This window comes from Semicossyphus pulcher, unplaced genomic scaffold, assembly GCF_022749685.1.
Source record: "Semicossyphus pulcher isolate SPU_LCO1_2020_fin unplaced genomic scaffold, fSemPul1.0.p SCAF_8, whole genome shotgun sequence".
Lineage (NCBI taxonomy): Eukaryota > Metazoa > Chordata > Actinopteri > Labriformes > Labridae > Semicossyphus > Semicossyphus pulcher.
Window position 1 is genome coordinate 22,529,007 of NW_027211759.1, and position 15,536 is coordinate 22,544,542.

Sequence of the window (15,536 nt, forward strand, 5' to 3'; positions counted from 1 at the left end):
TTCATGGTCGTACCTGTATGGCCCCGCGCAGGTTGATGCCTGTCTCAATGGCCACATAGTAGGAGGCCTGGAGGAAGGTCCTCTGCAGGAGCAGGGCGAAGAAGAGCAGCACAGCCAGCACGTACGCATTCTCCAGAAACTCTTTGGAGGAAATGAAATAGATCCCCAGTAACTTCATCTGGAAGCACAGACAGGTGGGGAGAGGGAGATGGAGGAATCGAGCAGGTTATAATTGTTAGTCAGGCTCTGTCTCTGCGGGGTCAATCACGCAGGCTGAACTCTGCAGGATTGGATTTGACCTGGAGTGTTTCTGTCTGTAATGAATTTTAACTAAAATGGTTTTTCACTTCAAACGTCTTTCCATTTAAATTTCACAGCATGATTCAACACAGCGCGCGAAACTCCATCAGACTGAAGAGTGGAGAGTGAGCTGGAAACCAAAGAGGAAATGTGCTTCAGCTGTAGGAGATGGATACGGTGTCTCCCTCAAAGAGTAATTAATTCTGCATCAGGTGGAGATCATTCACAAAGGAGATTACAAATTATTGATTAGAAATGTGCCTCGACTCCTCATCCACTCATCCTTTAAATTTCTCATTTCTTTCTCCTCCACAACCCATATAAGATCAGGAAACATCCTCCTGCTGCTGCTACAGTCTCTGCTACAGACTATTATCAGTCCTCTCTCCAAACGACACGCTGTCAAGTACATTTACTTTGAGAGCCTGAAGAGTCTTTTACATTCTCAATTTTTGATATTCTGCGTGCTCCAGTGGATTCAAACAAATAATTGAAGAGTTATTCTTACAGGAGGATCGTCTGTCTGTGTGTCTGGTTTGGCAGCCTGCCCTGTGTGGAATCTAAGAAACAGAGTCACCTCCAGCAGCAATAAGTCTCATAAATATTTGAGGAGGATTAAATTAGTACGCCATCAGGGAGGGTGCACCTGGGAGAAAGGGCATCACACACATCTTATTAAATTGTCACAGTGACCTTTGAGTGGCAGAAGAAAGCCATGTGACGTCTCTGTCATGTCTGAGCTGTCTGTCTGTTTCTGAATACTTGTCTCTGTCCTGTTCAGACATCATCCTGTGTCTACACTCCATATTCCCTAAACTCCTGTGTTCAGAGAGCTCAGATCTTATGTTTACCAGGGAATTTGGAAAAGGAATAAAAAACGAGACAAAAATTCACAGTTACAGAAGTTTTGGGTATTTAAGATGAGACATTTCTGTCTCTGCTCCTCACACTGGTTTCAATTGGGACCTGATACATTTTTGTTTTTTTTTCTCAAATTATTACATAATAACAGTGAATGATTTTTCCATAAACTTTACTTTAAAGGGATAGTTGTTTTTTTTAAGTGGATCCATGAGCAGCACTTTGTCGTTTCCATTATGTTTTTCTTTTATTTGTTTTCTCTTCTACAAACTGCTGACCCAAACAGCTGATCCGATACCGTGCGTTGCATGTGTAGGTATACAGGGCCGTTGTGCAGAGTGAGACATAGTACAGAGGGAGAGGGCCGTCTGTCAATGTGAAGCGGTGACAAAAAAATAAAAACTGAAAATTTTTGTTTATGTGTAGGTCTCTTTTAAGTGGCTAAAGTATTTGCTACTCCTGACCACCTTAGATTTGCTTCAGTGTAGGGACTCCAGCCGGCCTCTCCTGAGAGCACACTCACTAGGGCTGAACGATGGAGAAAACATATCTAACTGCAATTATTTTTACTTGTATAGCAATTTTGATATGATTTGCGATATTGAAGGGAATAATAATTTTTACATCATTATTCTCATTTTCATTGAAAAACATATTAAACCAAACAAAGATATCTGATACTTTATATTATATATTATATTTAAATGTTTATGTATGACGTGTAGGCCAGAACATCTCTGCAGCACAATATTTAAATGAAATGGTATTTTGACAGACATTTCACCTTTAACTAATATTGCGCCTCCTTGCAGTCGGCCATATTGTGATTTTGATCCAATTTAGATTCATTGTTCAGCCTTAAACCTTTCTATTGATAAGTACCTCAAACAACCCCACTTCAAAAAACATAAACTATCCCTTTAAGTGCACGATTAAAGTTACACGGCTTTGTTAACTGAATGCAGAGATATATTAATGGGACAAAAAAATATATGTACATGTAAAACTGATGTTGTCTTTAACAAGACTAATGAATTGAAAATAACAATTTTCAGTGTCACTGAGGAGGAGATGAAAAACAGCAGCTGTGTGGAAAAAAGCAGCTCTAGACTGAATGTATTTGCCAAGAAAAAACAACTGACTTATGGCAAGTTGTACTCACACAATATGCAGGATCTTAATTTAAATTGTCCTGTATCACAGATCACAGACTTTTAATCCCTCTGTTGTGTTGTGTTTAGATGTACTAACGTGCGTGTGGCTGTATACGTTTGACCCCTCACCGGCGGCTGAATGGTGCGGTTGTCCTTGCTGATGTGGTGGACGATGCCAGAAATGCAGAGCGGGCCGGCGAAGCCCAGCAGGTCGGCCAGGAAGCGGAAAGTGATGCTGAGGATGAGAGGTCTGCCGAACGCTTTCCTAAGGGCCTGCCAGATCCACTTTGGGCCCTGGGGTGCTGTGTCCTGGGGCCTCTGAGGGGAGCCAAAAAGAGGAGAGGTGGAAATATATCAGCATGCTGAGTGAAAACATTAGGGGAACATTCAGATGCTGAATAACAATTTTCTTAACTTGAAAGGATTTGGATTATTTAACTGTGTAATGAAGACAGCGGCTGTTAAAGAAAGAAGTTAATCTGTTGAAATGTCACCATAAAGATTTCATAACACCACAGGCATTTCTCTGTTGATCGAAACAGGCAGCACAACACAGAAAAAGTAATGAGGTGAGACAATTCAGGCAGCTGAAGGAGGGAGAGGAAGTAATCGCTTGAACATAAAAGCTGAATCGTCATCATTAACTCAAGAGAGAGTCCAGCACTGCAACAGAAACCTGCAAAACGAGGTCACGTTCAGAGTCTCCATCCTCCTCCCTGCTGCTGCTGCACCATGGGATGCGGAGGAGCTCAGTCGGTTATGTTTAGCTCTTCTATAACTAATGATGAAGGAAAACAGAGATGCAGAGGACGAGCATCAAACAGCTAGGGAAAACAGATTCAGGGATTATTAAAGGACAATAAAAATCACCTTGAGATTAAAGGGATTGTCAAAGCAGACTTTAAGAGCTCCTGATGTTTATTTAAACTGATTTATTACGTCTGAAATATAATAACGTCACAAACGACACCACAGCTGGGCTCACTGACTCAGTCAGCGGTGATCAGAGAAAACATCTGGTCTGTCACAGAGCAGAAAACAGGACATTTTCACTTACACACAGTAAGTGTGTGCGTGTGAGTGTTTGTGTTTGTGTGTGCGCACGACAGAGTCACTTTTCAGAGCTGTGAGAAGAGACGTGACCGTTATCATGTGTCTCAATCTTTCCATTCAAGCTGGAATTGAACCTCAGCCTTCGTAGGAGACATGTGTCACTGAGCACGTCACGCACAAACACAAACAAACACACCCACACACACACATCCTCTCCTTCTACCTTGGGTTCAAACGACAAGGAAGGAGGAGTGAAACTAGCTTCCCATGAAGCGCAGTGCTTTCACCCCCGCAGGGGTCGGGATGTCGCCTCGTTCACAGTAGAATGGGAATGACCCGGCGCCTCTGGGCTCTCCTCTAAATGCCCCCACCGCCCACCCCCACCTCTCCACTGGGATCTTTCAATCTCTCTCATCCCTCGCTCCTGCCGGAAGGAAGCACGGTCTGTGTTCACACCGGACACACACGCAGCAGTGACGAATCTCTGTGACCCTCAGTACTCTGGAAAACAGTGACCCTGCAGAAGAGGCCCTTCACCTCTGACCCCTGACACGTGCTCCGAAAGTGAAACAGAGAGAAGGAGAGGCAGGGAGAAAGAGAGAGGAAGGATGGAAGAAGAAAACGAGGAGACAAACTCAGTTTGGTCTGCAATAATAAGACTGGAAGAAAAGTGCGTCAAGGCGAACGCAGGGATCCCCGAGCAGGGAGGACAAAGACTGAAGCGACAAAATTCCCGTTCAATTCCCGACCATAGAGACCACATCAAGACTTATCTTTCTAGGAATGTTGAAGAACTGTAAACCAGCCTCAGTATCAATATTATACAAAAAGAGGAGAATATTTAATCTATGACATCTTTTAATTCAAAATGGCAGCTATTACATTTTCTGACAACTCTTCATTCATGGATGACTTTATGCATTTGAGAGCATGTGAGGATCCTATAGGGGAAGCGCTCTGTGTTGCATTCTCTCCAACGGGATAATCTCACCCCAAATGTTCACAAATACTCAGGGCCAGCTTGAAAATCACTCAGAATTGTTGTTTTTTCTTCAATTAATTGATTCACTATTTAACTGCTAAGCAAATAGAAAATGTGCAGCGATGATTCAGAGGTTTGAAACAAAGTTAACCAGGAGTTTTCTCAAAGGCACTCAAAAGTTTGATGGGTAAATGCAGGAATCTAACCACCAAACAGTATTATCCACCCATCCCCCTACTCTTTATACAAGCTTAGAGTCATGTGTGTTTGAAATATCCCTGCATGTAATGAAAAAGAGCCAAGGGTCCTCCTTAGAGAGGGAGTTCATCACAATTTCCAGTTCACTTAACCTGAAGAGCACTTGGACGACATGCAGACGCCACACAGAAGGTCCCTTATCTTGAGAGGTGGCTGATAGTTTTTCCGTCTACATTATAAATATGGAGGAGAAAATATTGGAAACACCTGATTGCAGCATCTTTTTTCAATTGTTCCCAATGAGGACAGAGCGTTGAGTGTTTTCAGAAAGGCGCAGGTGTCGTCACTGCCGCCTTTTTCAGGCAACCGATTAGATGGGCCGCCGCTTGTTACCCTGGTTACCACCAAACATGGAGGAGCAATTTGTTTTGGCCGTTTCTGTCTCCCCGCACCCGTACGATATGACAAACAAACAGTATCACTATAGAGACCAAAAACTCTCACTGCACAAGCGCTTCATCCCAGGCAGCACTTTTCTGCCAGAGAAAGGCGCTCTGTGGACACGGGGCCTAACAGTTCACAGTGATGCAAACCAGGACATCATCAACAAAACCAATAGCCCTAGAAGTGACCACAAGGTTAAATCAACAGCTCCACCAGGACATACTCAACCATGATAAATCTTGGAGGAACCATGTTCAATTTTGTGATTTAAAATATTTTGTATGTGTTTTAGACTTTAAACGCCTGAGATAAACAGACTGAGCTTTACCATCTGCACATGTGACATTGCTTTTGTTTACACTATCGACTAATCAGCTGTGTGACGTCTGAAAACAGTTAACTGTTCCCAGTTCAGCCAGGAGTGAGTCATCACAGGACAGAGATCAACGTCTTTATGAGAACAGCTGGATGAAAAAAAAAAAAAACCTTGTAAGATTCCCAGATCACTTCATGCACATGTCAGACTGACCCATAGACAAGTATACATGGAGATTTATTAAGACAGCTACACTAACAAATGGGCTCAAAATAAAGTGAAGTGGTGCTGTAAGGAGCTGAACGAGCTGCACTCTGAGCTCTTACATAAACACAGAAAACCTTCCTTGTGTCTGTGAGGGAAGATTAAGAGAATAAGAGAGAGACAGTGGTTGCTCTCCTATGGTTGCTAAAAATAACCCAGGACCGTTGACAGGCAGACATTAACTTTGTTATTTGGGTACAAAATGCTCAAACTCTTCACTTCTTGCGGAAAGTAGAATTCATAGGAGAAACAGCCCAGTATTATAATTCATTTTTATCCAACATGCAGATCATCTTTGGTGCCTTCTGCCCAGAGCCGGATACATGTGTGATTATATATTCAGCACCAATGACGCAACAAGCATAGAGAAGCTTTTGGTTTCGCTACATCAGTTACAAGAACTGAGATCTGACTCTGACTCTGAATGTCCCACGGATGAGAAGCTGAGAAAAAATGCTGTTTTGACCATCAGAGTGAAGAGGAGACAACCAGTATCCTTAAAGTTATAATCTCGAAGATTTCAGATTCGTTCTCTTTGGCGGTACCTATGGCGATAAACGGTAATTGCGGGAGCACACTTCCCAGATATCCAAACAGTGTTGGATGTGAACAATAATCTACTATGGCTGAACAAACAAAGAAAAGATCGATGACTACAGATACAACTTCAAAAATAAGAGAAAATCCAAAGAAAAAGAAGCAAACTCGACGCTCAGATGAAGCAAACAGTCTAAAAAGGAAAGCGACCGTCAGAGAGGAAAATCAAGAGTTACAACCAGAGCCAACTGTGGACGTCACACGTCTGGATATCTGGGAAGTGTGCTCCCGCAATTACTGTTTATCGCCTTAGGTGCCGTCAAAGAGAACGAAACTGAGATTTTCACCTTGTAATGGTTGAATTAAGGATTCAAGTAAGACGTGTGTGTTTTAATTATTCAAGCACTAGACAACAATCCCATTCTGTTCACAAACACTTCCCAGAGATAACCAGCAGTCAGTCAGTTCACTTACCTTCTGGTCTTCGAAGGCCCTGCGTAGCTTGATGTAATTGGTGAGGGCTCTCATGGCGATGGGCAGTTTGCCGATGACCTTGAGGTCGATGGGTCGTCTGTGAGCGGAGGTGATGAAGGTGTTCATCCACCAGTATGTGGCTTTGGACAACAGGTTGACAAATGGCTGCAGGAAACGAACACCAAGGTCCTGCAGATCCTCTGGGGGCTTCACCTCTGTCGGGTCGGCGAAACACATGTAGCGCTGAGAGAGAGGGGAGGACAGAAGACGAGTGTGATTAGACTTAAACCCCAGTGACCTGAAAATCAAGGGTGGACAGAAACAGAAACATTAGCTCATCCATGGAGAAAATAATCAGACTTTTCTCCACACTGTAAGTGAGAGCAACTATGGATACCACAGTTGAACGCACTCTTGTTAGCGGGGTTAATTATAGCTGCAGGATGATAAATAGTCTCTTTTCTGTATTAATCACAGGCTGTCTGATATCAGCACTGCAGTTGGCAGAGCTTTCAAAGCTTTCACAACTAGCACACTGAAGCTTTTACAAATAGAAAAGGTCAACAGAGTACGAGGGATAAAAGGATACATATATGGTGCAGGGAAATGTATCTCCACAACATGTTACATGAAGACAGAGCAGTGACACAGTTTCAGGAGAGATAGGCAATGTGTGGAAACTAGGTCAGTGACTGGCAGATTATATTCTACAGAAAATGTCCAACGCCTTCACTGTTAATAGACTCAAACACAAATTACATTTATTAATCAAACCGTAGGTCACATGATATTCTGTTTGCATAGTTTGTTAGAAATGGGCTCCAGATCAATTGAATAATTGATGTTTGCAGATTATCAGAGACAAACACAAACTGTCCCGAGGAAAGGGAGACCAAAGTGTTCACCACTCTGACATTTTCTTGTATTGTGTTAAAAGGGTAACAAGACTGAAAATGTCATGAACAGAGTAATAAAAAGATAACACAATGAATGATGTACTGTGAAATCAACACACAGCCAGATGGATGATTACAGAATAATAAGTTCAGTCGGCTGAATCAGTTTTAAAGATCTTGTCAGACACAGTCACAGTTAAACGTGGCACCAGGCTGGCACGTCTTTGAACTCTGAGCATGAGGGCAGCCTGAGGCTGCGACTCTGTTTCATAAAGCTGAGAGGATCTTTCCTCTGTCTCAAAGCAATAAGCTTTACTTTTATTTTTTCGAAGATTTTTGCCATAAATTTGCTCCACTTTTCTTAATTGGGATTTGTTCCTTAATAAATGTCTCTTTAGCATCTCTAGTGACTTGCTGCTGGCGATGCCCATCTGTTGGTTCAACACTTTAGTGTACACTGAAAAGTCTCCACAGTTATTAGACAATATACAGAGATTTTTGAACAGACGCTCATGCTCCCCAAGGGAAGCCAAAAAGGTTTTTGAGAACCCCTGGCTGTTCATCTAGAACCATCCTGAGCTTTGATTTTATGTCTGTTGGTGAAATATCTGAATGACTATTGAGCAGAAGCTACAGATACAGACTTTCATGTCTCGTTTACTAAGAGCTGCAACATTAAGTTAATGATCAGATCAAACTTTCTGTGTCCCATACATTAAGCTATAACTAAATACTGTCTGTGCAAAACTAACAACATTCTCATCAGCTTCAGCAACATTTTGATGTTCGTGCTTTTAAGCATGAAATCAAACTTTACAAAGAAGGTTACCATGGTAAATGTCATATTTTCAACATTAACACGTTACTGTTATGACTGAAGCATGTTAGCATGCTAGCATTAGCATTCAGCTAAAAGAAATACTGTGTACAGTCTCATAGAGTAGCTAGAGTAGCTGTGGACTCTTTTTACTGCATTTATAATCAGATCAGATGTCTACATACGGCTGCACCATGTTACAACACACACATAAACACACCAACATAGACACACACACATGCATGCACTCACCCTGCCCAGGATGACATTGATCTCCACAGCGAGCAGGAGTCCGTACAGCAGCATCAGCAGTCCGGTGATGCAGTAGCGTAGCTGCCTGGGGCCGATGCCGTGCTCGGTGTACTTGGCAAACTTGATGGTCTTCATGGTGAAGGCCAGCACCCAGTAGATGAGCAGGGCTGAGGAGATTAAAGAGGCATCAGGGGAGGACACAAAATCACAGGACAAGCCAAAGAGGTCAATAAAACGACTGCAGACCGATTATATTAGAAGTGGAGTTCAAATTAGTCACAATAATGTCTTTTCATATAAGAGTGAGTGAAGACGTGGTGGATCAACTGGGTTTGCTTCATTTAATTTCTTGTGTTAGTTCTTTAATTAGTCTGTAGATATAAACTATGATGTGTTATTTTTATCTCTTTTATGTGTCTTCCTTCGTTTTGCTCAACCTCTTCCTCCCCCGTTCCTCCTTTCCAAGGTTGTGAATGAAAACACCTCAGCAATGTGTCTCTAACAGCTTTCAAGGTCAACACCGCTGATGCAGTTATAAGCTTATAAGTTACATAAAATGTCTTTACATTGTTAGGTCTTTTCCTGTCGAGTCCAGTCATGTCAGTTCAGAGGTTTTATTGGGCTAGATATTGAGAGATTACAGGTGGAAACATTGTTGGTGATGAGATTACAAAGGAAAGATTACACTGCAGGACAACAAGGAAACAAGATCTTCGGCTCAGACTCTGCAGCAGCCTCTGATACAACGTTTCCTACCTCATGATGAAAAGCATCTACAGCGTGACAATAGCAGCGACGTGAGGGTCAATGTAGAAGATTAAGTTATGTTAATGCATGCTTTATACTAGTACGTCCACCACCTCCCTCATGATACTGACTGCGATATGGAGATTAGAGCGTTGAAGGCAGCTCAGTGACTTGATGGGAGTAAAGTTAATGACGCATGAGGAGAAAGAAAAACTGAACAGCTGAGGAGAAGCAACCGGATGATCGTTAAAGTAGCAAACATGGGAGTTCATGATGAAAACTAATCGACTGAAGGGAGATATTGATATAAAATAAAGGTCATTGGTTCATTTCACGGTAAATGTGAGAGATGGTCGACTGGGAAAACAGGGTATGTTCTGATGTCTTATGCAACAAGAAAAGCTTTGACTATATGGTTGCAATGGGGATATTTTGTTGTAGTGGGTTAATTCTCACAGATCATAAAGAAAATGTTTCACCTAAAACTCATTTACCGAATGAAAAGGGATCATTTATACCTACTCAGAGCAGCACCATTAGACTAGATGATACAGTCTTCTCAATTATTTTGCAGTCTTATCTGAAGCCAATGAACCATTCAGCCTGTAACACTGTTTATGATTCATGATATCATCCAAATGTTGAAAAGGGTCAGTTTCCTGCTGCATAGTTTGATTTACGCAGACTTCAAAAGCCCTGATTACTTTTCATCAATGTTTTTCACAAGACTTAATCACATTTGGATGCCACAAAAAAGCGCTGGGATATGTGTGAAAACCTGACAGGGTGTTTCAGAGAAGCTACCCAGAGACCAACAGTAAAAAGTATACAGGGATGTGTTTCTAAAAAAGGACTTAATTGTGTTCAGCAAACCATTTCTCTGTGAGTAAAGGTTCAGGGACAATGATTTACAAACACAGGGTAGCTGAATTTAATAATACTGTACCTAATAGCAGTTTGGGGAAGTTGGAGGTCTCGATGTTATGATAGTAGATAATAGAGGTGATGCCCGCCATGAAGGCCAGACCTGCAGGCATGTACAGGTGCAGATGGAGGGATTGGCTGTACCTGCACATGAGCATCGGGAAAGATGAGGAAAAGGCTTAAATTATGCACAAAAAAACATAATATAAATGAGGCAGAGTAAACAATGTCTGTACATATTCTGTGTTCATTAAGCAGAGCATGTTCCCTAATGTATGCTGAACAAGTTGGCGCATATAACCACATGCATCCCATTACTTGTTAGATGTAGAAGCGAAGAGCCTGTTTGTTGTCTGGTAACCCATAAAGCATGAACCACACGCACACACTTAATTACACACTTACACACAGAGAGACGTCAACAACCAAGTCAGGCTCTGCAGCACAGCTCTGAAATTGGGGTGAAAAACCCAGTGAAGCACAGAGCACATGGAGAGCTCTTCTATTCACTTCAGTAACAATCACTGTGCAGAAATAGCTGATTAACTGTGGCCTCCATCAACCCCATCCTCCCATTGATGTTAAGCTCTGAAGTCTTTTGAGGACCCTTTTGTATTGCACCATTTGTAATGTCACTGTTAACCCGCCTCTCCCAAAGTGCCTATACTGATAGATAGCAGACTCTAAGTGAAATCTTATTTATCTTGCTATATTGATTGATTGATGTTTTGATTTTTTTATGTCTTGTTAATTAGCTTGTTTTTATCCTTTTTTCTATTGCTGATTGTCTTCAAGCAACCAAACATGAGTTTTGTGTGTCTGACTGCATAATAACAAATGATCTTATGTCTTATGTCTTTTGCGTCACCTCCAGGGACAAAAGCAGGATGCATATGGCTTTAAGAGACAGGCGGAGAAAGACAGTGTTGCCAGATTGGGCAGGTTTCCTCCCAGTTGGGTTTCCTTTGCTTACATTGGGCTGGTAGATTAATTTTGGGCTGCTTCTGTCAACATTTGGCGGGATTTTATGGTCAAAAACAAAGATTGCATGTTTTCCTCTCACTCACTGTTTACCCATTTTATTGACATGAGTTGTATTCAATCCTATGAATAGAGGGTTGGGGTTAGATTCCGATGTTATCAATTAATTAATGCTTAAATAATGCCTTGTTTTTAAGATTTTTGGTGCATTCAATGGCGTATGTGTTTATATTTTTTATTTATTTATGCTTGATTGTGGCAGTTTCATTCCTCCATAATCCAATATATTTTAAAGGTGTGATTTTGGTGGGGCTGCACGGTGGTGCAGTGGTTAGCGCTGTTGCCTCACAGCTAGAAGGTCACTGGTTCAAAGCCTGGCTTGGACAAAGTTGGCCTTTCTGTATGGAGTTTGCATGTTCTCCCCGTGCATGCGTGGGTTCTCTCTCCGGGGGTCTCCAGCTTCTTCCCACATTCCAAAGACATGCTCGTTAGGTTCATTGGTGACTCTAAATTGCCAATAGTGGGTGTGAGTGCGAAAAGTTGTCTGTCTCTATGTGTCAGAAGACATATATATATTTATATATTTCAGGTAGAAGAAAAGAACAAGTGTAAGAGATGTCCTCACCATCCACAGCAAATCTCAGCATAGTTAGGTTAGTCATGGAGCTATTCTCCCGTGAGCTTTTATAATAGGGAGATAAAGTGCTAATTACAGTTAACAGTTTTCACCTGTGATCCCAGGTGTAAAATGGTTTCAATTAGATGACTAGTGTGACTCAGCAGTGCTCTGAACATAGCACTGAAGCACTGTTTTTTCATCAAAAAAATAACGCTGTATTAATTTTTGTAAAATGTTTTAAAGCTTAATTAATTATTTTTGGATAATTATTGGTAGAAGCCAACAGTCATCGATGTCAGGAGTTTATGATGACAGAATCAATTATATTATAGATTACTTGTTGTGTCAAACATACCCATCGGACACGATGCCCTCCGCGATCTCACAGACGAGGATGAAGAGCAGCACAAAGGTGAGGAGCCAGCGCAGGTTGTGACCGGGAAAGTGAAGCCAGGTGCTGTGGTGGATGTGGACCTTTGAACTCTGGCTGCCCCAGCCTCAAACAGAAGAAGAGAACAAAACATGTAAGCAAAAAGGCTGGATCACCTTAAATACACAGTAAAATAAATGAGGGTTATCTGAGGGACATGATGAGGCTCATTTCGCTCCAAGAAGTTGTGAATTTTTACCCAAAAAATGACCTTGTGAACAGACTTTACCCAGCACTTTCTATTCCATTGCAACCTTGATCATCATGAGCTACATGACAAATTGCTCTCAGGGCTGAATGAGTAACAGCAGGTAAACTCATAGGAGGGATCTGTTGGGAGTGATGGCAGCCTGCCAGAGCATATTAACTATTTATAGTTCAGGAAACTTGTGATATTATCAATTTCACTTATCTGCTCGATGCTGGGCAGGCAAGACGGTGACAGAGGCTGGATGGCTGCTGTACAAAAACCTTTAATTAACTCAGACTGTAATATATCTTTAATCCGGACATCAAAGTGTTATGTATTTCAATAATGTGAGCCCCTGCTGTCATAAAACACATCTCTGATGATAAGATTATGGTAATGACTCCTCTGCTGTTGGCACATTTGCTGTTGGACAGTTTTTCACTCTGAGAGTGTTAGCACAGGCTGGCAATCATACACACACACACACACACACACACACACACACACACACACACACACACACACACACACACACACACACACACACGCACTGCATCTCTTTCTTTAATCTTTCTCATCCACACAACCATCTGCTCGACTTCTGTGCAAAATAATTCAAATCAACAGCGGTTGATTTGTGTTCCATCAAATGTGGTTAATTTGCACAAATCACATGCGAGACTGTTTTTAAATGTAACTCTAACGCTGTCCCGAATGAATTAATTAATGCATATTCCTCCTCTTACACTACTGGTGTTAAACAAACAGTCAACACAGGTGTTGTGGTGCTTGTGGTAGTCTTGACGTGATGAGGTGAACTCGTGAACCAGCATGAGCAACACATTATACGGCCGCAGGGCAGAGAGCAGGATTTAGTACAGTAACAGGACTCTTAAAAGGTTTTGTCAGGCGACTCAAGGTTGGCAGAAAGTCTTTCACACCCTGATGTATTTCTTTGGTGACAGAGTTGTTAGTGAAGGCAGCACAGCTCAGGGTGACAGAGCAGAGCGAGTCATTACTGCGGCTTCCAGCCTGGTTCTCTTGTGTTTTTCACCTCACACTGACTTTTAGAGAGTTTTCTTTCTGACACATTAAGGCTGCTAATTAACATCACAGGGACAAAACACGACTAGTCTATAGCCATGCTAAAAACTAAGACTATACATGCTGATATGCTCACAAAGACAATGCTAACCATTGATTATTAGGGATATAATGTTTACTGTATTAATATCTTAGTTTGATGTGTTAGCATGCTAACATTTGCTCAGCAGCAATAAACTCAAAGTACAGCTCAGGAAGAAAAGGGAATGTCATCACTTTTTACCTGATGATAAACTAAATATAAAGGGATCGCCAATGGGATCACAATTCATCTGGAGTTGGACATTAATGTCCTTGCCAAATTTTAAATCAATGCATTCAATATTTGTGGAGACATTTTACTATGGTGGCGCCAGGCAAAGTCTGGGGACAACCAGTAAGATTCATTCTCTGGGCACCATGAATGTCTGCATCATGTTTCATGCCATCTAATAGTTGTTGAGATATTTAAAGAGATCATCTTGATGATTTTCATTTAAATAAATGTCTAAGTTAAGTCACTATCTATCGCCGAATGAGGTAACACAATGGTGATTGAGCCTATGGCCCACTGATGAAAGCCTTTGCACTTGCATAGTACGGACTGGGTGTTAATGGTGACTTTGGTGGAAAAAAATCACAAGCGGGGCCCAGTTAGTGACACGTTTTCTATCACCCAGCAGTGGTTGGTCTGCCAGAGAGGGTAGGCGGAGCTAACGCAACGTAAAGCGGCTGTTTTTCCGGTAAGAGTGAACAGTAATCTACTATGGCTGAACAAATGTAGAAAAGATTGATGACTACAGATACAACTTCAAAAATAAGTGAAAATCCAAAGAAAAACAAAACAAATTCGACGCTCAGATGAAGCAAACAGTCTAAAAAGGAAAGCGACCGTCAGCGAGGAAAATCAAGAGTTACAACCGGAGCCAACCGAGGACGTCACACATGCAACACTGTCTGGATATCTGGAAAGTGTGCTCCCGCAATCACAGTTTATCACCATAGGTGCCCCCAAAGAGAACGAAACTACGAGATTACCACTTTAAGCCCTGACCAAAGTGTTGGACCAACTCACCAACAGGATAAAAGAGAGTCTATATTGTCATCCACTGAACCAATGTCTCTAGCATGACTTAAAAGAGTCACCTAATGGGACACAATGTCAGACCCCATTGGCTATTGTCTGGCGATGATATAGCCTCTGGGAGCGACAGACAACTTTTCAGGGCATCCAGTGTAGCCAGTGGTTAGATATACAGAACTCCCAGCGAAGACTTCCTTATCCGTGCGTCGCATTGTTTACTGTACGACTCACAACTTGAGAAGCGAGTTGGAGTTGAGATACGACAACTATGAATGGATTGCTAGCTGCACTTCCAGATATCTGTAAATAAGGACACATAAAATGGTATTGTTATATGTTGGTATATGGTATATAAAATGGCATTACGGATTACTTTCCAATGGCTTTTGCTCTCCACACGGACTCTTTTTCTGCATATGAATTGTGATTTGTCGATACTACTCAGCCTATAACGTACACAACAACGGAAACCAGAACATTTCTGAGGACAAAATCAGGTCCCGCATCTACAGAATCTGCATTTTTATGTAAAATACATGGAAACATGTATACAAGCATAGACATGAATTCAAAGAATAAATTGGTGTAACTGAGCGTAATGTGCTGCTGTTACTCTCTCTCTCTCTCTCTGTTATTAGAAAGGTTGCATGTTCACCGAACAACAGGAACCCAGAGTCAGTCTCAAACCAGTTATTTGGAGTGAAAAGTGTTGTCCTGGACGCACACACATGGTCCACACACACACACACACTCTGACATGACAGGTCAAACGATGAGGCCATGTGTGACGGTTTCAGCAGAGTGGTCGGCGTACGGAGCTGGTCTGTTACACAATGATGAGGACACTAATAGACTGGCCGGCAGCCAGGAAGACAGCAAGGAAGGTGTAACCTAATGCCAACTCACTACATTTCATCAGGAGCGTGTTCT

General features: G+C 41.9%; 1 protein-coding gene across 3 annotated transcripts in view; it reads right to left on the reverse strand.

The window, feature by feature from the left end:
• abcc8 (ATP-binding cassette, sub-family C (CFTR/MRP), member 8) overlaps window positions 1–15,536 on the reverse strand; it is a 63,848-nt gene that overhangs the window by 44,711 nt on the left and 3,601 nt on the right. For all 3 annotated transcript variants that reach the window (XM_069685691.1, XM_069685690.1, XM_069685689.1), the window contains exons 3-8: window positions 12,175–12,316; window positions 10,242–10,363; window positions 8,549–8,715; window positions 6,584–6,826; window positions 2,445–2,633; window positions 14–178 (exon numbers count right to left, since the gene is read on the reverse strand). In XM_069685691.1, coding sequence (XP_069541792.1) covers window positions 14–178; window positions 2,445–2,633; window positions 6,584–6,826; window positions 8,549–8,715; window positions 10,242–10,363; window positions 12,175–12,316 — 1,028 coding nt within the window. The remainder of the gene's footprint in view (window positions 1–13; window positions 179–2,444; window positions 2,634–6,583; window positions 6,827–8,548; window positions 8,716–10,241; window positions 10,364–12,174; window positions 12,317–15,536) is intronic.